The sequence below is a fragment of the Aphelocoma coerulescens genome, chromosome 7, assembly GCF_041296385.1.
Source record: "Aphelocoma coerulescens isolate FSJ_1873_10779 chromosome 7, UR_Acoe_1.0, whole genome shotgun sequence".
Lineage (NCBI taxonomy): Eukaryota > Metazoa > Chordata > Aves > Passeriformes > Corvidae > Aphelocoma > Aphelocoma coerulescens.
Genome location: NC_091021.1, coordinates 23,434,718 through 23,460,464, shown reverse-complemented (window position 1 = coordinate 23,460,464; position 25,747 = coordinate 23,434,718). Strand labels below are relative to the sequence as shown.

Genomic DNA, 25,747 nt, shown 5'->3' with positions numbered 1-25,747 from the left:
CTGATGGGAGCACAAACATGATATTCCCTCTGAACATGGTCAGGCTGAGGTCATTTCCAGAGAATGTGGCCACTTCTGGGGTTCACACTACAAAAACAATGCTGTAAAATGTCTCAGAAAAGCCTTGGAAACTCTGGAAAGCCACCTCAGAAAATGGTAGGCAGTTCAGAACACTTAATTTGTCCAAGCAGAGGTCAAGGAGAATTTTAACCATGGTCTGTAAGGACTGACATGGGGGTGAGATTCCTGAGGGGAAGATACTTCCTTGGTCTCTTGGAAAAAAACAAAGGGAATTTAAGTAGCTGAAAGGAAATGACACAGGCCCATGTTAGGGAACATGGGATTTTTTGCACTGAAGGGGATTATCCATGAGAAAGTCCTGCTCAGTTCAGGATGGCTTATCCCATCATCTGAGGCATTCAGACCAGGGAGACCAGGAGGATCAAAGCTGTGTGAGGCTGTGGGCATGTTTGTATTAATGAGTAACTGCTGGGTTTTGCAACTACACCAACAGAAGCTGAATGTTCCCTCTGGCCTGTCGGTCACATCCCCTCACAAGCGTGGCTGGTTCATCCACCCCATGGGCAGTAGTGGGACCTTTCCGCTGTGGATGATGTTTGCCTCTGCCATCCCTGCCCTCCTGGTCTTCATTCTTATCTTCATGGAAACACAGATCACTACGTGAGTACCTCCCCCTTCAACCTCAACCATCGCTAACCCCTAGGCAGGCAAGGCCAGGATGGCTGCTGGTTCACATGGAGATGCAACAGACATCCCAAAGGAACAGCGAGAGCAGGATCCTGGCTGTTTCAGACTGTACCTTGACTTCTCTCATCATCTTTTGGCTCCCCTCTTGGCATATGGTATGATGGAGACCTGCCTCAGCCAAGCACAGGAGGAAACTTCTAACCTGAGGCTGACAGCCACCATCCCCCTCCTCATCCATCTTCTTGTTATCCCCATGTGTGCTGTCTTCAGAGAGTGGATGTTGTCCCCAGCTCAGTGCTGTCTGGGGGCACTGACCTGGGCCTTGCACTGACCCAGGATCTATTTTCTTCCAGGCTGATTGTTAGCAAGAAGGAGAGGAAGTTGCTGAAAGGCTCTGGCTTCCACCTGGACCTTCTGCTCATTGGCACTATGGGGGGGCTTTGTGCTCTCTTTGGGCTGCCCTGGCTGACGGCAGCGACAGTGCGCTCCGTCACCCACGTCAACGCCCTGACCGTCATGAGCAAGGCCATCGCACCCGGGGAGAAGCCCAGGATCGAGGAGGTGAAGGAGCAGCGTGTGACCGGAGTGCTTATTGCTGCCCTTGTCGGTGAGCCTCTGCTGGGGAACAAGGGAGGGGAGGGGTCTGGACCAAGCCCTTGAATCTCCTGGCAGTGTTCCTGTCCCATGGGCCGGCCCATGCTCTGCGTGCTCACTGCAGCACTGCCCACACCTACCCGTTTTGAGCTTCCTTTCCCTTGCACCCCAGGACAGAGGAGGCGGGAGAGGGAGGGAGGCTGAGGTGCCTTGCGGAGGGGCTGGTGTGGGACACACGTGCCCTGAGCTCCGTCTGTGCAGGTCTGTCCATTGTGATGGGGAACATGCTGCGGCAGATCCCACTGGCTGTGCTCTTCGGCATCTTCCTCTACATGGGGGTTACATCGCTCACTGGCATCCAGCTCTATGAGCGCCTGCTCCTGATCTTCATGCCATCCAAGCACCACCCTGACCACATCTACGTTGTCAAGGTGAGCAAAGGCAGGTTGCACAGAACCAGGTAATGACAAGAAGAGGAAGAAGAAGCAGATGAGGGGAGTATGGTATTTTGCTACAGTGATACTTAGCTTGGTGACTGTGCTTGGCTGCAAGATTGTGCCGAGAAGTAAGTGCAAGGCATGCACAGAGGTGGTACAATGCTGGTAGGCTGCACCCAGGAGTATATTGCCAGGATATTGTATGGATGGACAGACGATTTGTAGGAGTGATGTGCTGCTTGAGGGTGTGGAGGGACACTGCACTGCCAGCTGGGTATGCTGCCAGGTAGCACAGAGGCTGATGTGTTACGGAGTTCTACCTGGCTGTAGAGTAAAGACAGGTAGACTCTGCAGCAGCAGGTACTCTGCTGTACTATGCTGTGCAGAAGTGTTTTGTTTTGCCAGTTGGGTCTTTGTTAATCTGTGTGTAAAGTTAATGTGTTCTTAGACTGGAATTACCTACTAGGTGAAGACCTGGAGAATGAATCTCTTCACCTGCATTCAACTGGCCTGCATTGTGCTGCTCTGGGTGGTGAAATCTACGGTGGCATCACTGGCCTTCCCCTTTGTCCTGATCATGACAGTGCCACTGCGACGCTTCGTGCTGCCCCACTTCTTCCACGACAGGGAGCTCAAAGCGGTGAGCAGACGGCTGTCCTCAGTCTAGCTTGCAACACTGGAAAGAGAATGAGGAGATTTGGCAGCCTGAAAGGCTGGGAGATCATGGGCCAGCAAAGCCTTGAGGTTCTTTGCTCAATAGCAGTAGGTGGGTGGATGGCTTCCTTGGATCTTGTAGCCCTGGGAGTGCAGTATGAGATGGGTGGGCAGCCTGGGGCAAGGAAACACAGGTTCCTACCAGGCAGAGGCCTGGAATAAGGATTTCCCCTTCCATCTTGTGGCTCATTCATCAAGAAACACACCAATTCCCCACTGAACCAGCAGCAAGAACAGCCCAGCAGCACATCAGAGCCTGTGGCTGTTGGCACTCCAGTGTGTAACCACAGTGCCAGGGTGCTGGCAGCTCTTCAAGAGCTGGCAAGCTCCTCTGCTGCTGTCAACATCCTGAGATTTTGTTGAAGAAGAGCCTGGAGCAGCACTCAGAAGTGAGTACTGCCAGTAGGGGGAGAGGAAAGAGCTGCAGTGCTGGACCAAAGCCCCAGGCAATAGAAAGGGCATCAGGCTGGGGACGCATGGATGGGCATGAGGGTTTAAAGAAGGCGCCTTTTGGGAGGGAAAGGAGCAAGAGCTTTGCTTTCCCAGCACATCCCAGCTGCCTGGGTTGCTGTGTGCTGATCCCTCTGTGCCAGGCTTGACGCCACACTGGGAGCAGCTGTGGCCTTCATAGCTTGGTCTCTGCCTCTTCCCAGTTGGACTCGGAGGATGCGGAGCCAAATTTCGACGAGGATGGCCGGGACGAATACAACGAGCTGCACATGCCTGTGTGAGCTGGGAGCTGCCCTCCCCACTCATGGGACAAGCAGCTCACACCTGCTCACCCCTCCCAAGGACTAACTGGAGACTTGCCATGAGTCACACAATCTCTTGCCTGGACCAATGAATGGCTGTTCCATAGCCCTGCAGGATGCAGTCCTGGCTCTGGCTGCCCCATCGCTCGCTCAGTAGAGGCTGTGAGTCTCTCTCCTCTTGGATCTGGTGGGCTGAGAGATGCCTCTCACATCCCAAAGCTGTGTGGGTCCTGAGTGCCCATGGGTCAGGGGTTTGTCCCCTCCCTGCTGGAGGCAGCCTGTGCCTGATCTCCAGGTGGTGAAGGGGAACCATACCAGCTGGTGCCACTGCATTCCCCTCCACTACCATGAAGCTTGGGTAGCTTGGGTAGGTCAGCACGTGACACTGAGCACTCACAGGAATGGGCTGGAAGCTGCCTCTTCTCCCAGGCCAGCAATCTCCTTACTCATCTGGCAGATGCCTTCCTCCTCCCCTCTGCCCCCTTCTAGGAGTGCTCACACTGGGCCTCTGCCACAGCAGGTGGCCCATGGGGAAGCTGCAGCCTGGCAGAGAGGCAGAGAGGGACTGGCACCCTGGCCCAGTCCTCCAGACCAGCTTCTGTCCAGTCACCTTCCCACATGACTGTTTTCAGCTCTTTCTTGACATGGAAGAAGCTGTTTGCCTCCTCTCAATTTTCCCAACCTTATTTCCAAAGGCAAACTGCACAGGGAGGGGAGGCTGGAGACAAGCAGGTATCCTGAAGTCTTGAATGCTTGCCCTCTTGCAGGAACTAAGAGGAGTCCTCTGTCATTCTGCACCTCCACAGAGGCTGCAGGAGTAAACACTGACCACAGGGCTGTATCCCAGTCCCTGATCCCCACATTCCTGTCCCTGGGAACAAGAAGAAACCGTATTTAAGAAGCTATACAAGAAATGTAGTGCTGGAGCACAAAACAGTCCTTTGGGTCCCCTCCCTTTCCCTGTGCAGTGATCCACTGAGTCTGGCTCCCTGCAAGCCTACAAGGAAGTCACTGAAACCCCCACCCCAGTTTTGCTGCCATACTGAAATGCCTTTCACATCCAGCAGTGCCCTCCAGATGGGAAGGAGCAGCATTCAGGGTGCCCAGCACTCAGCCCCCACCACCTCTGGGCAGCTCCACAGAATGGGTTGGGTTGGAAGGGACCACAGTGGGTCATCTGCTCCAACCTCCTTGCCCAAGCAGAGTCATCCCAGAGCACATGGCACAGGATTGTATCTGGACAGTTCTGCAATATCTCCGGTGAGGGAGACTCCACAACCTTTCTGGGCAACCTGTTCCAGTGCTAGTCACTCTCACAGTAAAGTTCTTCCTCTTGTTCAAGTGGGGCTTGCTGTGCATCACACCTTTCCACCTGACAGAGCTGTTCCTGGGGTCTGCCCGAGCTGGCAGCCTTTGTTCAGAGCTGGCCCAGAAACTGTTTGATGGTGCCCTTGCTGCCCCTGGAAACTCCAAGGGTAGTGCCAGAAGAGAAAGGCACCCCAGCCTCTTCCTGATGGTCAGAGCTGGACTGGTCTTCCGGAGGAAGCTGGGATGCTCACTTTACCATTGGATTTGGGAGAAGATGCTGCCCCCATTCCCACTTATCCAGCCTGGCTCCTGAGAGAGATGGTGGGTGCTTCATTACCAGGAGGGTCCAATGCCTTCCTCGGGAGGCTGCAGAAATATCCCATCAAAGAAGCCTCCCCCGCAGCAGGTCCTACCCACAGCCTGGTCCCCCCGCAGGGCCTGGGGCGGAGAGACAAGTGTCTCTGTGTGTCTGTGGCTGTGTGTGTCCTGTCCTCCCTGTGTAGCGTAGGACGCCTGTTGTTTCTGTGCATTGTGACTCCTCCGACTGTAGTGGAAACAGCTACACCAATAAACTCTTCACAGGAACTGTGCCTCTGGCTCTACACTTTTGTTTTATTGCCAATGGCAATAAATTAAATTGATTGAAATTCCCCAACACAAAACTTCCTTGCCCACAACAGCCAGCAAGGTAGCAAGCCCCAGCTGGAGCAAGGACTGTCACCATGTTACCCACTACCAGCATGGAGGTGGGCTTTCTGTCACCATCATCATCCAGCAGACTGGTTACTGTGGACTCAGCCTCCACACTGGCTGCTGGAAAGAGGAGGCTGAGCCCCATGTTTAACCAGAACCGCATTCTCCTGCCTGCTTGCATCCATATACACGTGCATGCTCGTGCCTGCATGCTCGGCAGCACTCAGTACCCATCTCCTTGTGCAGTCTGTAGCCACATGCCAAATGGCAGGGCCGTGGGCTGAATGCAGAAGAAACATCTCATTAAACATGTTCTTTCCATGCTTTCTTCCCAGGCAAGAACTGAGCCAGGTCCCTGTGAACTGCTGGCTGCCTGCAGCCCATGGTGATGGGTTGGGTGTCCTCCAGTTGTGCTCTCCTGGGTGCTGCTGCTAGGAATAGGTGGAAGTCCCACTGCCCATGGTCAGGTTGCTGACCAGGGGCTGCTTGCTGAGGCACAGGGCTGAGCCTGCCCAGGTACACAGGTGGTGGCCATCCTGTTTCTGAGCTGGACGTGCTGTAGGGCAGGCATTGCCTGGCTTTGAAGCACCCTCTCCAGGGCCTGGCAGCGCTGCTGAACCTACAGGAGAGGAAGCAGTGTGGGTGCCTATCTCCTGAGCATCCAGTTGGGCTGGATGGGAGTATCCATGACCCACAGGCTGTTCCGCCATGTTAGGAAACACTCCCTCTGCCATTCCCCACTCCTCAGCTCTCCTTCCTCGCATCTGAATGCCCATGGCTGCCTAGCAGGCCATTAGTTTGGACTGGAGAGATTATGGCTGTACCCAGACCTACAAGATTCACGTCTCCACCTGGATGTCCAGCTCTTCCTCTGCAGCACCCCGGACCGCAGCAGTGCCCCCACCCACCCTGGTATGCAGACCAGGGAGTGCAAGCAGAACACATGCCCCTTACCGCATCAATCCTCCGGATGAGGATGGGCCTGACCTCCAGCTCCAGCAGCCAGTCAGTCTCCAGGATGCTGTGGTGGTACTCCTCTAGCTCCAGGCTCTTCTGCTGCTCCTCGGCCAGGGCAGCCTCACACTGAGCCCCCATACCCACACCTGAGCTCTGCCAGGGCCGGGCCAGCCCCGGCCCCTTGCCCCGCTGCTGCAGGCGCAGGAGGTGGATGCGCTGGGACACACGACGGACCTGGGTGCGCAGGGCGGCCGCCCGCTCCCTGCGGTGCAGCAGGGCCAGCAGCTCCTCCTGGCTCTCCTGCAGCTGGGCTTGCAGCACCACAGCACTGCTGCCTGTGCCTGAGGGCTGCAGCGGGATCATGGGGTTGGGCAAGCCCAGGGGATAGTCAGGCTGCTGGGAGGCCCTGCCGTGTGGTGGGGGCTGTACAGTGCCGGGAGCCAGCCCCACTCTGCCCCATGCTGGTGGCTGCAGTGGTGGTGATGGTGACAGTGATGCCGATGGTGGCAGGGAGCGGCTGTACCTGTTGCGGTGAAGAGAGACCCACTTCTGGGCAAGATCTGCTGTGGCCAAGCTCTGGTGAAAGACATCAGGAACCAGCCTCAAGACCTTCACAAAGGGCCCCACATCAGCAAAGCCACACAGGTCATGCAGGCTCTGGGGACTGAAGACACTCTCACTGAGGTTCCCCCCCTGCAGCAGCAGCCCCCAGTTACGCCGGTGGGCAAAGAGCTGTGCGGCCAGGTGGGGGATGGATGCCAGTGGGGACTGCCAGGTAGGACAAGCAGCCGGCTCCTCGTGCATGTATAAGTTCTCACAGAGAGGGACCACCACCCTGGTGTCGAACCTCTCCTTCAGCGTGCTCAGGTGCTGCAGGTATGAGGCCAGCCAGTCCACGTAGCTGCTGGCCATGTCAGGGCTGGCCGAGCCAGGCTGGCAGTGGGCAAGCCTCTGCAGGTGCTGCCAGCTCTCCACCTGCCCCGAGGGGCTCCGTGGCAGCACCAGCAGCAGCACGTGGTACAGGCTGCACAGGTCGAAGCTCTCCTGGCACCGCTGCACGTGCCTCACAAAGGTGCTGATCTCCCCTTCAAGGGCAGAGTAGAGGGCCTCCATGGCTGGCCACGGTGATGAAGAAGAGTTGACCGGGATCACAGCTCATCCACATGGTCCTGAGTCCTGGATGTGCTGGAAAACACTGCACCAGGATGCAATGTAGGCAGGATTGCTGCAGGGGCTCTGGTCTCGGTCACACATGTGGGCTCAGTCAGCAATCAGTTCTACCAAAGACTTGTTTGCTGCTCAGAGAGTGGGACATCTGTCCAGCTTGGAGGAGTAGGTCCTGGTTGCTCTGCCAGAGAACAGACAGTGGGTGGATGGAGAGGAGGGCAACAGGGATGGGCTGAGGCAGGAGGAGTAAAGGGCTGCAAGGGGTGCACTCCATGGGGCATACCCCCACTTTAGTGAGACCAGAGGAGGAGGGCGAGACTGCTGGGTGCTGCCACACCAGGAACATGCTGGATCACAAAATGCTGCTGCAGTGCAGCTGAGAAGCTGCCTGCAGGCTCAGGGGATGCTCCTGTGCTGGGGCTGGGGAGAATACCCTGAGTGTCTGCAGACCCCCAGTTCCCCAGGGGATGCTCTGGGATGGGACAAGTGTTCACTTGCTCCCTGACAGAGGACTCACGCCAGACCAGGGCTGCACTCCTACCAGAAGTTTTTCCCACCTCTTTGCTATATGAGAAGAGGTTTATCTTTACAAAAGTAAGCCTGTCCAGAGACTTAAAAATAGAAGGTCCATTCCCAAGATTATCAACATTATTATTTTAAACAGCTATATTGTTTAAGCAAACTGTTTGGGTTTCTGTTTCTGCCACCTGGGTTCAAGTACACTCAAGTTATCTTCTCCAGTTATTTTTGTTCTCTGCAGCCAGGAGGGGCTGGCACATCTCTGTTGTCAGATACCACTGGCACCCATTCACATGGCCGTATGGCTGGGAAGTTAAGGAAACTGCTAGCTAAAACCATTTCTACAGCAAAACTGTGAACCAGAGCCAGTGGCAAAGTTTCCCCTTTCTCCTGTGTGTCTGAAAGTCCTTGCATGGGCTTTCATGTGTGTGTTTCAGGCGCTCAAACTTCATTAAAATAAACTGTAAAAACCTTTTCTCCTCTTCCCCGTGAGGAGGGGTTTGGGGGGATGTGGGGCAGGAGACAGCAGCACAGCACATTCCTCACACTGGATGCTGGCAGGAGTGAGAGTGCCTCTGGTTTGCAATCCCCAGCACAAGTGGATTTGTTCAGATGTGAGTTGCAGCAGTTTGAGGAGAGCAGAGCTGATGCTGAGCAGGATAGTGGTTGCATGTGAAGCCCCAAGAGCAGCCCCAGCTCAGGGGTGCTGGGGTCCTGCTTGCTGTTGCAGATGCCAAGGACCACCCTCAGCAAGTACTGCTGAGCACTGGTGACCCTGCACATCGCTGCCATGGCCCCAGCCCCACGCTCTGTCTCCCACCCTCCATCCACTTCCCCTTCATGTCACTCAAAAGAAGGGACTCACCAGCCCCAGGAGAAGCACCAGGGAGAGGAGAAAGGACTGAGCAGGGCCCTGCTGACCGCCAGGGAAGGAACTTGCCCTCCTCAGGCACGGACACAAACCTTCTTCCCCATGGGAACGACAGGTTTGGACATGTCCCCATGCTGCAGTCAGCCTTCCCCAGAGCCAGTTGCCAGGCCTGCAGACATTGCCAGGGAACTACAGGGCAGAGATGAAGCTCCCTCCGGCTCCTCTCCCTCACACAGGTCTTCACAAAGGATACTTTCTAGCAGGCATGTCTGAATCCTGAGCACAGGCTTGGACAGCATGTTTCTTCAATACAGGTGAGTACTCCTGTAATTTGTCTGGCCTTCACTCCTTTGCCCTGGGAAGTTTGCTTCCTGCCTGCTGCCCTGTGTCCCTGCCCCATCCCTCCCAGTACATCACCCCCTCAAGGCTCTCCGGCCATCTAGCTCTCTGAGGTGCCTGTGCTGGGACTGCTCTCCAAAGGCACTCTTTGCAGAAGTGAATGAGGAACTTCTGGGACAATTCTTCTGTGCCTGTGCAAGGTTCCCCTGTCCAGGGGCGTACTTTTGGCTGGGATGCACTTGGTCACAAGCTGCTGTGTCTTGCTCTGCACACGAGCTCCCATGCAATGCTGCTGTGAGGTGTGGACAGGGAAGGCTCAGCCTGAGCTCTGAAATGTGACTGCCAAAGCTTCTTCCCTGCAGGGAGCAGCAAGGAGGTGGGCTGGCACCCATGAATGTCCTGCCTGGCTCAGAGGGGGGCATGCAGGAGTCAGAACAAGGAGAAGTGCTGAGGATCAGTGCTGCACAGCATCCCCCATCTCTCCTGCCACTTTGTTCTGTGACCCCCTGGCTGCCAGATGTGATCTTGTCATTGAGCAGGACTGGAGGGTAATCCTCCTCATGTGATTTCTGCAGAGAAGGGGGGACCTTGTGATCTCTGCTGCAGGAGCCCAGCTGGATGATTTCCTTCATCCATCAGCCCAGTGTCCCTGGAGGATGTCCCCCCCCTCCAGTACACAGAGTACAGCAACCTCGCTGGGGATGGGAGAGGCTGGGGAGCGGCTGCCTCCTGCTGTGCCAGGCTCTCTTCCTCAGCAAAGACACATGGCCAGATGCTGGGGCCAGCTACTGGTGCTCTGAGCTGGGGCTGCACTCACTTTTTGGCCCTGGAGGTGTTAGCACAGCCTTGCCTGCTTCTTTGCTTTGCTAGTCCAGTAGCACAGCCTTTCAGATTGCCTCCGGGGACTTCTAAGGGACAAGCACAACAAAACAGGGCAGGGATTGGCATCTCTTTGGCTGCAGGTGCACAGAGAGAAGAGCTCTCTCCTTCAGCACAAAAATGATTTTACAAGCTGAAACTGTGCAGGCAAGATCAGGAAGAGGAAAGGTACATGGCTCAGGCTACCAGCACCTACCAGCAGACCTCAGCCACAGCCAGGGGTAGTGATATGACACCATTTAACCTCCTTGCCTGCTTGCCTGGGTTGCTGGTTGCAGATGGAGACAAAGAGCTCCTCTGGCAAAACAGCCCAGTCTGGGAATTGCCTGCACCCCAGCTGCCTGACATACTTTCTACAGCATGAATCCCACAGTAATGGTATCTGCAAGCAAAGCCCTGCTTATGCATTTAGTCGAGCAGAATCCACAAGGCTGCTTGTAGCAGAATCGTCTGTGACCTCCACAGCATTGTGCCATTAATAGCAAGGTTTGGTCTGGGTCAAACAAAAGCAGGGCAGACTTAATAGGAGAGGAAATGAGGTGGATGCGCTCGGCTGGCCTCTCCCCACATGCTCCTGCTGTAATTATAGCCTCGTGCAGCTCAGCTCCCTCATTCAGCAATCTCATCACCAGGACTGCATTTCTCATGGCCGAGGTGCAAAAGCCACACACAGATATGTTGTGGCCTCAAGCAAACTGGCAGCAGCACAAAGAGAGCAGTGGCAGGGAACCTCAGCTTGTCACTGCCAGGAGCTGGATGTGTGGCCTGGGATGTGGAAGGGAAAGGAAGGAAGGGTTGGGCTGAAGGAAGAAGACTAGGACCGCTATCTGCAGAGAGAGCTGGAGATACCTGATTATGGGTTTGGTTCGTCAGCACTGCCAAGTGCAGATGGGGCTGGTAGAAAGTCCCAGCTATGGTGCTGGCCCCAGTGATGCAGCTCAGGAGGGTGCTTCAGAGGCCAAGGGGTGGCACATGGTCACAGTGGGGTGGATGTGCTCCAGTGATCTGCTTTTGTGCTCAGGCTGAAAATGAAGACGACATCCTGTTTTCCTGACCCACAGAGAAAGGGCAGCCCTGGGGGAATTCCCGTGCCTGAATGGGATAAGAAGCTTTTCCCACTGCGATCAGACTAAGCAGGGGTGTAGCTGCCCTTGGCCTGAGCTCTGTAGTGTGCAGATGCAGCACTGTGCATTGCAGTGAGATGGGCTCGCTGCTGGTGGCTGAAGTGATACAGGAGCCATCAGAGTGCCCAGGACAAATAAACCCTCCCCAGCCCACTCTGTGCCCCCTTAGAAGGAGGACTCCCCCTCATGCTCCTACTCTCAGGGGGAGCAGGTGCTGCAGTGCTTGGTGTGACCTGGTGAAAGCCTCTCCAGACATCCTTAATCACATTCCTCTGGAGCAGGGACACATCTGGTACAAACATGATCCTGTCCCCAAGGAGCCTGGGCTAATCCCTGTCACAGAGCCTCAGAGCAGCCCCAGGCAGGGAGAGCTTCGGCGTAGCTTTGATCATCACCATCGTCACTTTGCAGGGGATGGGGCTGGAGGAGAGGTCCACAGCTTCATGTGCTGAGTTCAAGCAGCCCAAGTCTGAGCTGGCCTGGCCAGACTGACCAACTCTGAGCTGTGGCTGGCCTACCTGCAGTCTGGGAATGGGAGAGGGGAGGACCTGCCCTTTTCAAGGGTTGATCTATAAGCTGCTTTCAAAGAATTGTGAAACTGGAACAAGGAGAGGGCCAGAGCTGTGGGATCATTTTGCACCCTACTGCATGTTCTGTGTGTCCCCTTCCTCATGCATGCATGCAGCCAGTGTTAGGAGTGCGCCTCGGCATCTACCAGGGTCTGGCAATGGGTGGCATGCTTGATTTTTGACTGCTGTTCTCAGTAGTTCTCTGCCTTTGGTCAACACATTCCTGGCTGTCCTGTGCGTTAGGCAAGGGGGGATTTGGTTTCCTTAGCGAAGCAGCAGGGCCTGGCAGTGGGGGCTGTGGTGGTGGCAATGCATAGCAGAGCATGGGTGCCCTCCTTCTGCATCTGTGCCTCCCTATGCGCTCGTCTGGTCCAAGGTGTCCTGCCTCTGCTGCTGACTCTCCCAAATTAGATCATCCCAGGGATGACAGTGGAGGAAATCAGTCCTCCACCCTACGAACACAGTTCTGATGAGCCATTGAGGAAGTGGGACCTGCAGCCAAGGTGTCACAGCTCGTCCCCTCGCAGGCGATGGGAGAGCAAGCCTGTCAGATGCTTCCCGCCCGCAGCGGGGTGTGCGGGCCTGCCCACCTCCCAGCAATGTGCCAGACCCGTGGCAGAAGAGGAAATTAAGATATTGTCTGGAGTCCAGGAGGAATTCCTGCCTCAGCTTGTTCCTGCCAGTCCTCTGCCGACCTGCCCTCAGTGTGGAAAGCCCAGCAGGAAGCTGACTCACTGTCTGCTGCTGCCACGGCTGGGTGCGGGGCCCTGCTGCCTGCAGCATCAGAGGGTTGCTCCTTTCATGGATGCAGGGAGAGCTCACTGCTCAGGCTCACCAGCATCTGCCTGCCTTGGCTCTCCTTTCCTCTCCCAGAGCCCAGCACTCTGCTGACAAGCAGAGAACAGCCATGGCATCCTGGTTCCTGTGCCATCTGCAGCTGGGCTGAGAGGAGGGTTGGGAGATCGTTGGGTTGCTGACATTGCTACCAAACACACAGGCAGCACTACTGTGCCAGGTTTGGGGCAGGAGGCAATCCCGAGGTTGAGGTGGGGGGAGCTGATGGGCTGGAGAGGGGTCCCGGGCTTGTCCTGCACAGTGAGGCTCATGTGTTAGCAAGTCAGCAGTCACCTGGTTATCAAAGCTCTGTGAAGAAACAGATGGTCACAGCTACCCCTTCCCAGGAGCAGCACCTAAAGCCAGCTAGGAAACAGTTCAGACATTGCAGTTTCCAAGTGGGCTGTACAAAGGCAGGACTAGTGCTTTAATCCTGTAACAGAAAGGAACAAGTATCAGGTGTAAGTTTCTTGTCAAGATTCTTGCCACCTTTTCTACTAGCCTGATAGAGTACAGGGCTTACAGCGTGTCAGTCACTGATGCTCCGTTTGGGGAATCCAACGCTTATTGACCGAAGAGTTGGAAAGTTACTTTGTTCTAAGGACTGGATCAAGGCACCTTCTACTTCCCTCTCGGAAAGTGTCAGTCAACAGCAGTGTTAATACTAAAACCCTTGCCTTTGAAAGGTTGTATCCTTCCCTTCTACCCTGGATGACAGGAACCATGGCCAAAGTTCCTCCAGAGAAGTCTGGGAGGGCACGTCTGGTGGTGGAGATGCCTGCTGGCGGAGACTGCTGGCAGGCAGGCAGGCAGGCAGAGGAGAAAGAAGTGTGCTCCTCAACTTTCCCGTGGTTGTGAGGAGCTCCACACCCCCCTGGTGACCAGCCAGAACTTTCTGATGGAAAGAAACACCTTCAGAGAACACTTGTGATCTATGATCTGGCCACATTTCGACCTGTGATCGAGTTCTATCTTTGAGCTATGATCTGGAAAAACTTTGCCCAGACTCTTGCTCTTTGCCAGCTGTTTCAGATCTCAGAGACATCATTTCGAAGCTCTATCAGGATTCCGGTTAACAGTCTCTCTCACTGAATCATACTATGATGGTCTGGTGAAGGAACCCAAAACCCAAAATATTTGCTATCCTGGATGACATCAATTGCCCTTACAAAGGTCCGCACTTGGCTCCTGTGGCTGTGTACAGCAGTGGTCCCCCGTCCCCGCCTCGTGTCCTTGGGTGGCACCGGTCGCTCGGGCCTCCCCCACCCCAACCCTTCTCAGCAGCCTCCTCTCGAGATGCGCGCCGCTTCCCAGCCAGTCTCATCCCGCTCCTAAACGCTCTGGCAGCGGCACGGCCCCGCCGCCGCCGCAGGAGCCGCACTCCCCGCGCCCCGGGGCGGGCGGAGCGAGGCGGAGCGGGCGGCCCGGCCGCTCCCCGCTGCCCGCGGCCGGCGAGGCGGAGCCAGCGCGGCGCGGGGCCGGCGAGCCGTGCCCGCCCGGCCGCGGCGATGCGGCGCTGAGAGCCGGCGGCAGCGCTTCCGCGGGCGGCTCCGCTGATGGACGCCTCTCTGCGCCAGGTGGGCAGCGGCGGGACGGGCACGGCGGCGGGGCTCGCCCCTGCTCGGGGCTGGGAGAGGCGGGGGCCGGGCGGAGGCCGGCGGGATCGGGTCCCGGAGCGAGACGGACATCGGGGTGCCGTGCCCCGGGCCGGGAACGCCCCCGGGACCGTGGGACGCTGCGCTCCCCGCGGGCCTCGCCGCGCCCCCGCTGCCCCCTCGCCGAGGCGGTCTCGGTTGCACTTTCTGTGGAGCGATGGGATGCGGAGGGTTTTGTCCCCGAGCGCTCCGCAGCCCGGCGCGGCACCGCGCAACCCGTACGAGGGGTTGAAGGGGTTGCGGGAGCCGGAGCCCGACGGATGTGCGGTGCCGGCAATGCCGACCGAGGGCTGCTTGCGGGAGGAGCGGGTTTGTCGCATGATAGTCATGGCTGCCCAGAGCCGGCTCCTTAATCCTCTAGAACGACTTCAGGGTCCGGAGCCTGCTCCTGCCTGCGTGTGCGTGTCACAGAGCGGCTGGCCTCCGGGGCACCGGGCCGGTGAGCAGCCGGGCAGCGTGCGGCGGGAGTCCCCTGCCCCTCGGTGCCGCTGCCCAGTGACCGTCAGGCCGGCGGGCGGAGCGGCTGCCCGGGGCCGGACCCGTACCTGTTAGCCGTGGGCTCTGGTGCCGCCTGCCCGCGATGCCCTCTCCGGGTGAGCACACAGCCGTGCGGGCACTGTGCTGCCACGGGGAGCGAGTGACTGAGTGCGCGGGGCCAGGTGCCGTGCACAGCCCAGACGCCCCGAAATTCTCTGTGCCCTTTTTCTTGCCTGAGCATACACAGGTTTCCAGCTTAGCCTGGTGATGCCTTTGGTTGTGAGGGGCAGGTGGGTGCAAGGCCAGGGCAGCCCTTTCTGGACCCACGGGTGACAGCGGGTGCCCGTGGCAGTGGCAGTGGGCACGGCAGGCATTATGGGGTGACGGGGCCTACTCGAGGTCTGCGGCTAAGGTCTGAATGCCCCCTGTTTGGGGCATGAGACATCTGCCCCCTCCAGCCCCCAGATGGTTTCCAGGCCATTAACCCCAGTGTCTGGCCTTGCGAGTCATGGGTGCGGAGGGGGAGCTACCAGCGCCCTGGAGAAGCCCATGGTCGCTGGGCTGGAGCAGCTGATGGGCTCGGGCCTGCCCCCTCCCTGGTGAAGCACTTTCTTTATCAGAACAGATGTTTTCCCAGATCTGGCCCCAGAGAGGAAGGAGTAGCTGCCCCCGGGCTGTGCGGCTGGGGCTGCCCCGCAGCATGCGGCAGCGCATCGCCCAGCATCCTTCAGCCATTAACTGATTAACCTGCTGCTCCTGGAAGTCTGGGCCGTCTGTATCTAATCAGATGAAGGCCAGGGTTTCCCAAAGGGCCATTTCACCAGAGCCTTTTTGCCTGCTCTCTGTCAGGAGGAACCTCCTGGCCTCTTGCAACAGGAGTAGCCACTGAGGAGCCTGAAGGAACTGGTGGGAATGGGAGGCTGGAAAGGGGATGCCCAGAGGTGCATGTCTCAGCAAGTAGCACCCATCAGAGAACTGCCTGCTTTGTCCAGCTCCACCTGTCCAGGCATGATTCTGCCATTATCTGAAGAAACAGGGATTTCCAGGGAAGAGCTGTGGGCCAGTCCTGAAGCCCTTCCCTGGAAATCTAAGAGTCACACATCTCTTGTAAATCACAGACTAAATCCCAATGAAGCAGGGTAGCCAAGGCTGGAGAACTGGGGTGAGCTTGTGCAGGAAATCATCAGACTTTGCTTTGCAGGAAAGGCAGTGGGGGTGGGAGACAGGGAATGTGGCTTCCCCAGAGCCGGAATGTTTGGCATTTGCTGCACCCCAGCCACTCTTCCTCCTTCTCCATGGGGGGTTCTTGGTGGGAGGGAAAGCCTGAGTAGAAGGGAGTTTCTTTGCTTCTTTCTGCAGCAGCTGAAGACGCTTGTCCCAGGGGATGCATGCCATCTCTTACAGCGAATAGCTAAACTCCAGTGTGCTGTTGGTCTTGCCTTAGCATGCTCCCATGCTGTGCTTGCAGCATTTAGATATCACACTCAGCTATGTGATCAGTATCTGGGGTTAGGTGGGGATGCCATGGGTCTTCACAGCTCCCCTAGTTCCCCCTTTGGCATGCTGGAGACCAAAATGGCTTTGTGAAGGGTTCAACCTATTTGTCATCCTGGTTCTGCCATGAGAGGGATAGTTTTGGCCAGTTGTGCCAGCTTGACACTGATGAAGGGTTTCCCATGTGCTCTGCCCTCCTCTGCTTGCAGACCCAAGGGACAGTGAGCTGCTGGGGTGTGTGCTGCTGCTGCTCTTCTCCTGCAGCATCCCAAGTGGGCCAGGTTAGAAAACCTTCATCCGCAGCAAGTGGTAGAGCACAAAGATGTGTGTGGGCCTCTGCCAGCTGAGGTCTGCTGTGTGGCATGGCTCAGAGACGTGAAGGATGATGCCTGTGCTGCAGCCGGGTGTGAGCGGAGGAGCCGAGGCTGTGTGTGTGTGCTCCGCCATCTCCTTGCTTGGCTGCTGCAGTGAGTCCTGTGCCCAGGCAGGGAGGAGGGGCCCTGGAGGCCGGGGCTGTGGCATGGTGACAGATGACGGTCTCCCTGTATGTCTGGAGTGTGGGCAGGATGTGGGGTGACACAGAGGATGTGACTCACTCTCCAATTCCCCCCTAAGGAGCAGGAATGTCATGGCCAGGGCTAAAGGAGACACTTCTCCCATCCTGTCCTTCTGCACTGCAGTTGGAGTGACCAGTTTGCATGGTCCCGTGTCACTTTGCACTGAGCAGCAGCATCCAGTGCAGTCACAGATGCTGTTCTCCTTCTCATGTGCCACTGGCCTAGAAATGCTGGCATTTTAAGCGTTAAACAGTTTTCCTCCTTGCTCTTATGGTGAAATCCAAAGCTTTTCATCTGTGTTGTAAAATAAATCCCCTGAAATTCTTAAGCTTTCTGACATGGGGACAGAAAGGCGGGGGAATTCTGTTTTCGTGTCCTGCATGGCTGTGAACCGTCCTCTCTGCAGCTGTCATGGTCTTCACTTACTGTTCCCTATGTTCCCCATCCTTCCCTGGCCACAGTCCTGCTCTTCTTTGTGGCCTGGGACATCTGCCATGGAGATAGGGAGATGATCCATTTCTCCCAGAGATACACGCAGACCAGGAGGGAGCCTCAGAGTCAAGGCTGTATAGCAGTACTAAGGCTGCTGGAGTTGCCACCATGCATGCACCTGAGCTGCTTTCTTGGCCCCAAACTGAGGTGGGGAGCAAGTACCTCGCCAGGTTTCTTTTGCTCTGGCAGCTTTGCACTGACTGCTGACTACTTGATGCAAGTGGGAAGTGCCTGACTACTCCACAAAGCCATCAGGGAGTCTGCAGAGTGTGCCCCTTTACTGGCCACAAGACACTCAGCTGAATTTGCTGTCCTTTGGGCATCTAATGGCTTCTTAGTCCCAGCATAAAGTCATGTGCAGGCAGGAACGTGGGTAAGGAGAACAACTGAGAGGACCTGACTGAATGCATCTTTGCAGTGTGGAGCCTGCCTGACTCATGGGTACAGCAGGTACAGGACTGGTCTGATTTTTGGTTGCACGGGCGATTCTCACCAGCTTTGGGCTCTCTGTTGAAGCTGCCTGGATGCATCATCCAGAGACCCGTGTCCCCAGGGAGCCCAGGTTGTGCTGGGTGGGAAGGGTTTGTACATGGCTGGATTAGGTTTCTCAACAGCTTGGTTTGCCCTTCTCACGCTCCCTGCTATTGGGAGAAGGAGGAGTTCCTGCGAGAGAGGAGTATGGCCAGATATCCGGGAAAATCTACCCAGAGACTCTTGTCTGAGATGAGAGGAATGGTTCAGCTGACTTGGCTGATGCTGACCATGAGTGATGTGCTGTCTTTACAGATAACAGTAAGCTGAATGTCCATGTGTTAACAACCACTGGCTTAGGAAAATGCCATCCTGGAAAGAAAAGGTACATAGAACATCATCTTCTTTAGCAGTGAGGCTGCTCTTTGAAGCAGTATTCCCACCAAGCCTCTCCACTTCTCAGGAACACATGCTTTTCCAGCTTCCCTGACAATCTTCTCTCACTCTACTGAGAATATTGTGACCTCTCAGGAAGAGGACCTGTAGAGATGAAGAAGAGACAGAGAAATGTTGACTGTTACATACATCTTGTATGTATGCTCTCTGTGTCAAAAGCAAACAGAGCAACCCCTCTCTGTTTAATTAGCCTGTGTAGTGCAGCTAAAGGCAAGTGCCACTGTCCTTGAAGATATCCATGCAGCTAGTGTAGCATGGATACTCCACACAGAATCCTCCATCCAAGCTGCATCTCCCCTAAACCATTCAGAGTGATAAAGAGGCAGATATAAGACAAAAGGGTTTGACTGCCCTGTTTTGGAGCAGCAGTTGCAAGGAAGAAAGCTCTTGTGCCAAAGATGACATGAAAAAGTGTCTGGCGGAAGAGAAGGAGTCTTGCTAGCTCCCTCCTTAGGGCATTCATCTGGAGCCAGGCTGCGTGAGCTGTGACCTTGTCAGATCCCATCAGCAGCAAGAGAGTGGGCTGGCACAGGCTCTCAATGAGAGCCCCCACATGAAGGGAAGCCAGGCTGCCCTGGGCCAGCCTGCAGCTGCCCCATCATGGCCACCAAAACCACCTTGTTCTGCTCTGGTTTCACTTCTTGCCACACTTACATTTAACATAATAATCACAGATGTTTTGCAATTTCTTTTTCCCATTTTGCTTTAAGGAGAATATGTGAACTATCTAAATGTGATCATTAACACTGAAACTTGTGAGAGTCTGGGTTTCCTGGTTATCCTCCAGTTACCCTAAACTCCACAGTTCTGCCTCCTCATTTCCATCTGAGATCACCCACAGTTCAGCAGTGCTGTAGAGCCAAGTCCCAGGAAAAACACCTATGGAAGGCCTGTCTGCTATGCATCACTTGGCACAGTGCCCGGGGAACTGAGAGGTCCTGTCATACAAGTGCAATGATTATCACAGCAACTGAACTGGTGGTGGAGCCTCTCATAGATCCAGTGACCAGTGTATTTGATGAGAAGGTGGAAATTAGGGTTAGGATGAGGTGGGTGTATTAGTCCTGTTTATTCCTGTTACTTGCATCTTGAGCCAATGATGAAGATTTGGCTGAATCACACTTTCTAGAAGGGCTTCTTATTTCTGGAGGATCCCCCGCTTTTTGCGGTTTCTTCAAGTGGTTACACAACCTTGTTTTAAAATAAACCCTGCTTCATTTCTAAAGAGTCTGGCAGATCCATCCGTTTTCAGGTCCTACTTTTCTTCTGCTTCATGAGAGTCACTTTGTCCCAAATAACTTCTCTGTCTGCAAAAAAATTATTCTCTGGCACTGGGTTGTCTCTGGGTTGCTGGCAAAAGTGAGCCAGCAGGTAGCAGAGAGGAGTCTCAGTGCTGCTGGCTGCCCTGTCCTCCCAGCAGGGTTGAGTCAGTTGAGGATGCAGGGACAGAGGTGAGGTTTGCAGCCCATGCTGGGCCACATGCTGCTCTAATCCCCCCACTATCACTGTCTGGGCTAGATAGGTCAGCCCTCGCTCTGGCAAATCTACATAATGACATTAACATCTTCACAAATATTTTTGCACTACAAGGGATCTTTCTGAATAGCAAAAATGACTGAGGCTTTTATGTTGTCTCTGGAAGGCTTCTTTCTCACACCTCAAAGCATAAGTAAGCAGTAAACTTCCTTACTCCTGTTTATACATCCCAGACATGCATCAGCTCTTGTTGCAACCAAATGTCCTGGGAGTTTCTGCTCAGCAATTCGCAATCCTCTTTGGGTCTGTGACTTTCCAGAAGACATTCCTGTGTTTGAAGTGCTCCTTGCATTCCTGCTCTCCTGACATGACCTTTTGGTTTGGCTGTACTTTAATCCTGTTTTGTTCTAACAAGGGGCTGTGGAATCCACACTGCTCTGATGGTTGCATCCTTGTGGGTACTTACTTATCTACTAGATGTTGGCATTTGCTAGTACTGTCAGTACTACTTTAGATTTTAGGTCTTTGATGAGAATACAAAATAGTACGGACCCTGTCACTGCAGACATTTGTTGGAAAATCCCACAATTATTAGTGATTTTCCCCATTCGTGAAAACAGCTTTGAGATCCCTTTGCTGCTGTTTGCTCCTCAAAAGCTGACTTTTACTGAAATAGTGTTCTACATGGGCAGTGCCATGAGAGTCAATCACAGTCCTATTTTTCTTGTATGCTTGGATGCTAAGGAATAAGAAGTCTTTTTGACTAGACTTCTTTCTGCATGTTAATGGGCACTGGACAACAGTTGAAGCCAGAGTATCCTTAAGATAAACAGCTGAGAGCAAAACCTCTGTATTCTCCCAGGGCTTCTCAGACTAAGCAACCCATGGTTACTAGGGATAATCCTGCTATTCCTTCCATTTAGACGGACTCTTTCAATCTCTTGGAATTTCCTCAGCATTACAAGACTTATAAAGCTGTTGAGAAACTTTGTTGGACAGATCTCTGGGAACTCCTGGACCTGATGATTTTTAAAATGTTTCATGTCCTTTCCATTTACTATATGGGAAAGCACTTCAGCATCGCAGTGTGATGCAAGATGGGTGCTTTCCAGGGATGTTTGTTTAAAACTTCTGTATGTCTCCATCATCACAGCATCAAGCCTGCCAGAGCTCAGGAAGTGTTTGGACAATACTCTCCAGCACATGGTGTAACTCTTGCGGATGGTCCTGTTCAGGGCCAGGAGTTGGACTCAATGATCTGCTGGGTCAGCTTATTCTGTGGTTCTATGATTACTCACACAGAACCACAATGCTGCCATCCACACCTAGTAGTTGGATGCTGTTACTAGCACATGCCTTTGTACCCAGTGATTTTAGAAAATAGTGAGACATAGACTCTTCTGTCTTTCCTGTCTCCCAGCTTCTTTCTTACATGGGTTGTTTCCTCCATTTTTCCCCACTTCCACTCTTATTTCAGATTGTCTGACAGTGCATCCCAGCTCAGAGGCACTCCACTTGCTTTCTGTGTGGTGTTTGAGGGAAGGACACTGAGGACGAACAAACACCAGAAAAATGTCTCACACGAAGAGTTTAAAAAACCTGAGATTACTTTATTAGTGAAATGACAAATAGGGGGAGACATGGCAAAAGAGCAGAAAATAATGGATGAGACAGAGAAGGTGGATTGAACTCCCCTGTGCCTTTACCTCTGACTGCAAGAAGGGATTTTCTGCTTCACAGTGATGAGACTGGTTTAAAAACGTATGGTTCTGTGTAATGTGTGAGTAGAAGGTGGAACTCCACAAGGCAGGAAATTATTGACAAGGATGTGGCAAGATGCAGAAAGTTCTTGGACATAATCCCAAATTATGCATAATAAACATTGCAGAAGAAATACTCTTTCAGGGCTCTTGCCCGAGATTTTTACAAAACGTTTGGCACTGTGGCTGCTCGGTGACAGACCACTGTGTCCTTGTGGCTTCCTGAGGCCCTGAGCTCTATTCTGTGGACCTTGAAGACTTCTCAACTGTCTATCAGCCCAGCCTCACCCTTGAAGATGTTGGCTGAATTTGAGAGAGGGAGGGAACTGCAAGGAAGCTGCCTCACTATATTCTTGGTGGCAAGAGGGAGAGACTTCTTTGAGAAGCACTGTCCAAGTTGAGAGCAGGATAGGAATACCTTTTTACTTGCTCAGTTTGGAGCTGCAAGTTGGTCAGGGAAAGTTTTGCTAGGACCAGGCTGGACTCTAGCACATGCCATGTTACCTCCTTTCTTTCAGGGCTATAGAGGAGATGTAGGAAAGCCAGTGTTGCTGTGATGCGACAGGGAATACACATCTGTAGATATCCATGTGACTAATGTGCTTAGGGAACATCTCATTTTAATTCAGTTCCTAATTAAAGTTTTAGGTAGGGAAGACCTTGTTATGAAGGCATGGAAGTGGTATTTACTTTTATGAACATAATGAAATTCAGTATGCATTTTCAAGAATGGTGAGAATTTCTCAGGTGGTTGCAAACTCTGTTGGACTATTACTTCACCTGAGAAGGAGAGTGACTCCACTGCCCATGGTGGAATTGCAGGGGGCAGCTCATCTTAAACTGAGCTTGGAGAGAATGTACAGCAAAGCCCGGAAGGATTCACACCTGCCTCCTTTCTGTGCACCTTTTGCTCATGGCAAAGGGCAGCTCTGAAGTATGGGAAAACAGCTGGGGGCTCATTCCCTCCATTCCCATGACAAGCAGTTGGTGTGGTTGCTGCAGTGTGTAGTTGCTTCTTTGAGAAGATTAAGAATTACCTCCATGGACCAGGCATTTCCTGGGAGATATTTGAAGTTGGGAGATGTTCTGGAGAGTGAAAAGAGAAGCTGTGCAGCAGCCAAACTGGGGGAGGAGACAGGAACAGAACAGATGGGAGGGGGAGGCAAAAGGGGAGTGGGAAGCAGTGCACATACATCAGTGACCAGAAAGTGACAAACTGCTCTTAGATTATTTAAAATGCACAAACCTTTTCCTGATACTGCTATTCTGCAAAGCTGCTGGCAGACTGAGGGCTCTGCTCCTTAATTAGTGAGGAATGGGGCTGCTAATTGGCAGAGCTAGAATGAGTCACGGGCTCAGCCGAGGCTGCAGCTCTGGAGCAGCAGGACCCATGGCTGCAGTTTGTGCCCAGCTCTGTGAGCCCTGCTAGCTTGCAGGGGCTGCCTGAGCTCAATGAGCTGCTGTGTGGGAATCGTGGGACCAGACAGGTACAATCCAGTCCCTTTTTGCTCTGCAGCTGTCATCCTCGTGCCTTACAAGAAGCAGATTTTTGTTTCTGTTACACCTACCACTGTTGGAGGAATTGTCCCTCTTCCCAGCTACTGCATGTTGGCTGTTATTGCTTCTGTCTCTCTTACCTGTGGCCTCCTGGGCTGCCCCTCCTTTCCAGCAGCTGGTCCCAGTTTTGCTGATCAGATACAACCCATGGCTTCATTTCAGCCTGCCATTAGAAAAGCAGCAAAGTTGCATTCTTTACCATATGGGTCTAGGCTGCCAGGGACTCCCCCTCCCCACCAATCTTACATCCATTAGCTAAGGCTCTTTATATTTGTCCTATCACTTATTCATGATCATCCAGATCAATCTGTTGAAAAGTGCATTTATTGAAACCTGATTCCGGCTTTGTCTGAGTTGCGAGGGCCTTTCTAGCCCAGTCTCTGCCTCGTGGTTTACAACCACAAAGCCCACTGAGGCTGGGAAAAGAGCTGGCTCAGCACTGTGCTGCTAGGAGAGCCTTTTCTAAGCCTAGGAGCATATGGATCCATCACCAGGAGAAACACAAGGCTTGGATGCCCAATACCCACTGAACAGCCTCAGTGTGCTAGGAGGAAAAAGGTAAGTTATGTATATAGTACTTGTAGTTGAAAACTTGTAGCACCCACAGAGATTTTGGTCTCAGACTCTCAGTGCAGGGGTGTACATATTTGAGACATCCCTGCCCCTTGCAGAATGGCTGACTGGATACAGTTACCCAAATCAAGGAAGGCACTGTAAGAGCCTCTTGTAGTATTGTGTTTGTAGGTAGATCTGGAGGCTGAGGCAGCCAAGTTCATTCACAAAGAAAACATTAAAAGCATCCTGTACTGGAAAAAGCAGACAACTGTGTTCTCGTTTCATAAACTGAAAGGTGTCTTCCAACCAAAACCACTTTTCCTCCCTCAGTAAGCCCTGGGAAATAGATGCAGCCATCCTGGTTTAGCCCCTCCTGAGCATGTTACTCCTGGGAGTTGTGTAGGGTTGTGCACAAGGAGGAATGGGATGTGGGTGCACTCAGAGAGAAGCAGCACTGCTGTGTCCTGAAGCTCATCTGGGGCAGCTCATTCTTGCTTGTACCTGGGAAGAAGCAGTTTCCAGAAGACAGAGGACATTCTGGGAAAATGTGAAGGTTCAAGGGTAGTCCAGAACATGCGAGTAAGGAGAACAGAATGTGAAGACTTCTTTCTGAAGCGTGGTACAGTTGCGGGGTTGTCAGTCCCTGAATGGTACAGTTATCAGTCCCTGAATGTGTCTCCTGCTGGGCTGGGAGGCCCTGGAGAGGCCAAGGCACCTGCAGGTACAGAGTTTTGTGTCTTGTCCTCTGGAGCTTACCTTGCATCCTTCAGTAGCTGGATAACTGATGAGGAGGATGTAGCTGCTGACTACACACTAATGCATGGATGCTTTGCTGCTGCAGTAGGGGCTGTGTGCTGCCTCTCTGCCTCTCTGCCTCTCTGCCTCTCTGCCTCTCTGCCTCTCTGCCTCTCTGCCTCTCTGCCTCTCTGCCCTTTCCCTGGGTACAGCACACAAGATTGCCCTTATTCTTTCCCTGCTGGCACACCATACTGCATCTGCTGAGATGAGATACAGGCATGCGAATGCAAGGGAGAACTTCCGGTTTCAGTCACTCTGAAAAAATGTCATAGAAGGCCAAATAAATCTGTGGCTTCAATGGATTTTTTGGTATCATGAATAGCAGGAAACGTTACTTATTTCTGAGTCTAGGATCCCAAAGTGCCATGTGTTATTTGAAATGAGAAATGACATTTTAGAGTTTGCTGTTCACAGTGGAAGGCATCATGGTGTGACAGTGGGCCAGTACTGATGAAACGCTGCTCTTGGTATGCAAGCAACTTTATTTTCTAAATTACAGCCCCATGGTATGGGATCAGTTTTCAGGATTGTGCTTTGCTGTGCACTTTGTGTTAAGGCAAGTTCATGGACAGATTGTTACTGAGGCCATAGGAATGAGGATGTTGGTCTCAGAGTTTGTTTAACATCTGGGTGACCTACCCTTGATATAGGAACTGGTACATTGCTATTATATTGCTCCTTTCAGTTCCTGCTGTTGTTCCCTTTCAAACCAAAGCAATAGAGCAACCTAATAAACTCCTAGTAAAAGAATAATTGGGAGGGGATGAGCTCATTATGTATGGGGCTTGAGTTAACTGTATGATCACTATTCAGCCAGCTTTATTTGATGGAAAGTGGTTACACAAAATCATCACTACTGTTCCTCCTCTGTTTTTAAGGTGTTCTCTCCAACAAGCAAGTGCTTGTTGCTTCATTTTTTTGAACTGTTTTGTCTCTGGGTGAGGGTGAGACCTTCTATATCTATATATTTCTATATATATCTATATATCTATATCGAATGAAAGTTGAAGGGTTTTTACTCTTGTCCTAGAAGAGCAGGGTTTTCCCATCATCTGTGGTGCCTGTGGGAGCTGGGGCCTCCCAGAGCTGGCATGTCACTGCTGGGCAGGGCTCAGTCCTACTGACCTTGCTTCTCCTATGGAAGTTCAGCCTTGCTGCCTGGCAGTTTTGGGAAGTTTTCTGCTCAATTTAATCCTTTCAACTGATCAATGACATGTGTGGCATTGGGGAAGAGGGGAACAAAGTGAGGGCAGTCTCTTTGGTGTTGCCATCTGCTCCTGTATTTAGTCAAGGCTCCTTGGGGAATTTCATATTTAGGAAAAAGGGCTGGTGGAAGGAGATGCACTAAAACAAACTCTGCCTTTCAGGAAACGGGGGCTATGGCTATGCTGGGCAGAAGTTACAATAATTATTTGCTCTGTGGTTTCTTTTCTGGCTGTCTCAGCACAATATTCCTTTTGGAAACAGCATAACTGGGTGCAGTTTTTCTGCTGTGCAGAGGTAATTGCTGTTGTACAAACAGCTACAACATCAA

The 25,747-nt window shown here is 53.3% G+C and overlaps 1 protein-coding gene across 1 annotated transcript in view; it reads left to right on the top strand.

Annotated features, from left to right (window-relative positions):
• The window catches only part of SLC4A3 (solute carrier family 4 member 3), a 32,118-nt gene extending 28,839 nt beyond the window's left edge, over nucleotides 1-3,279 (top strand). The window contains exons 19-23 of the mRNA XM_069020845.1: nucleotides 515-681; nucleotides 1,062-1,315; nucleotides 1,564-1,733; nucleotides 2,206-2,379; nucleotides 3,107-3,279. Of these exons, the coding sequence (XP_068876946.1) occupies nucleotides 515-681; nucleotides 1,062-1,315; nucleotides 1,564-1,733; nucleotides 2,206-2,379; nucleotides 3,107-3,184 (843 nt within the window). The 3' untranslated portion in view covers nucleotides 3,185-3,279. The remainder of the gene's footprint in view (nucleotides 1-514; nucleotides 682-1,061; nucleotides 1,316-1,563; nucleotides 1,734-2,205; nucleotides 2,380-3,106) is intronic.
• The last annotated feature ends 22,468 nt before the right edge of the window (nucleotides 3,280-25,747 follow it).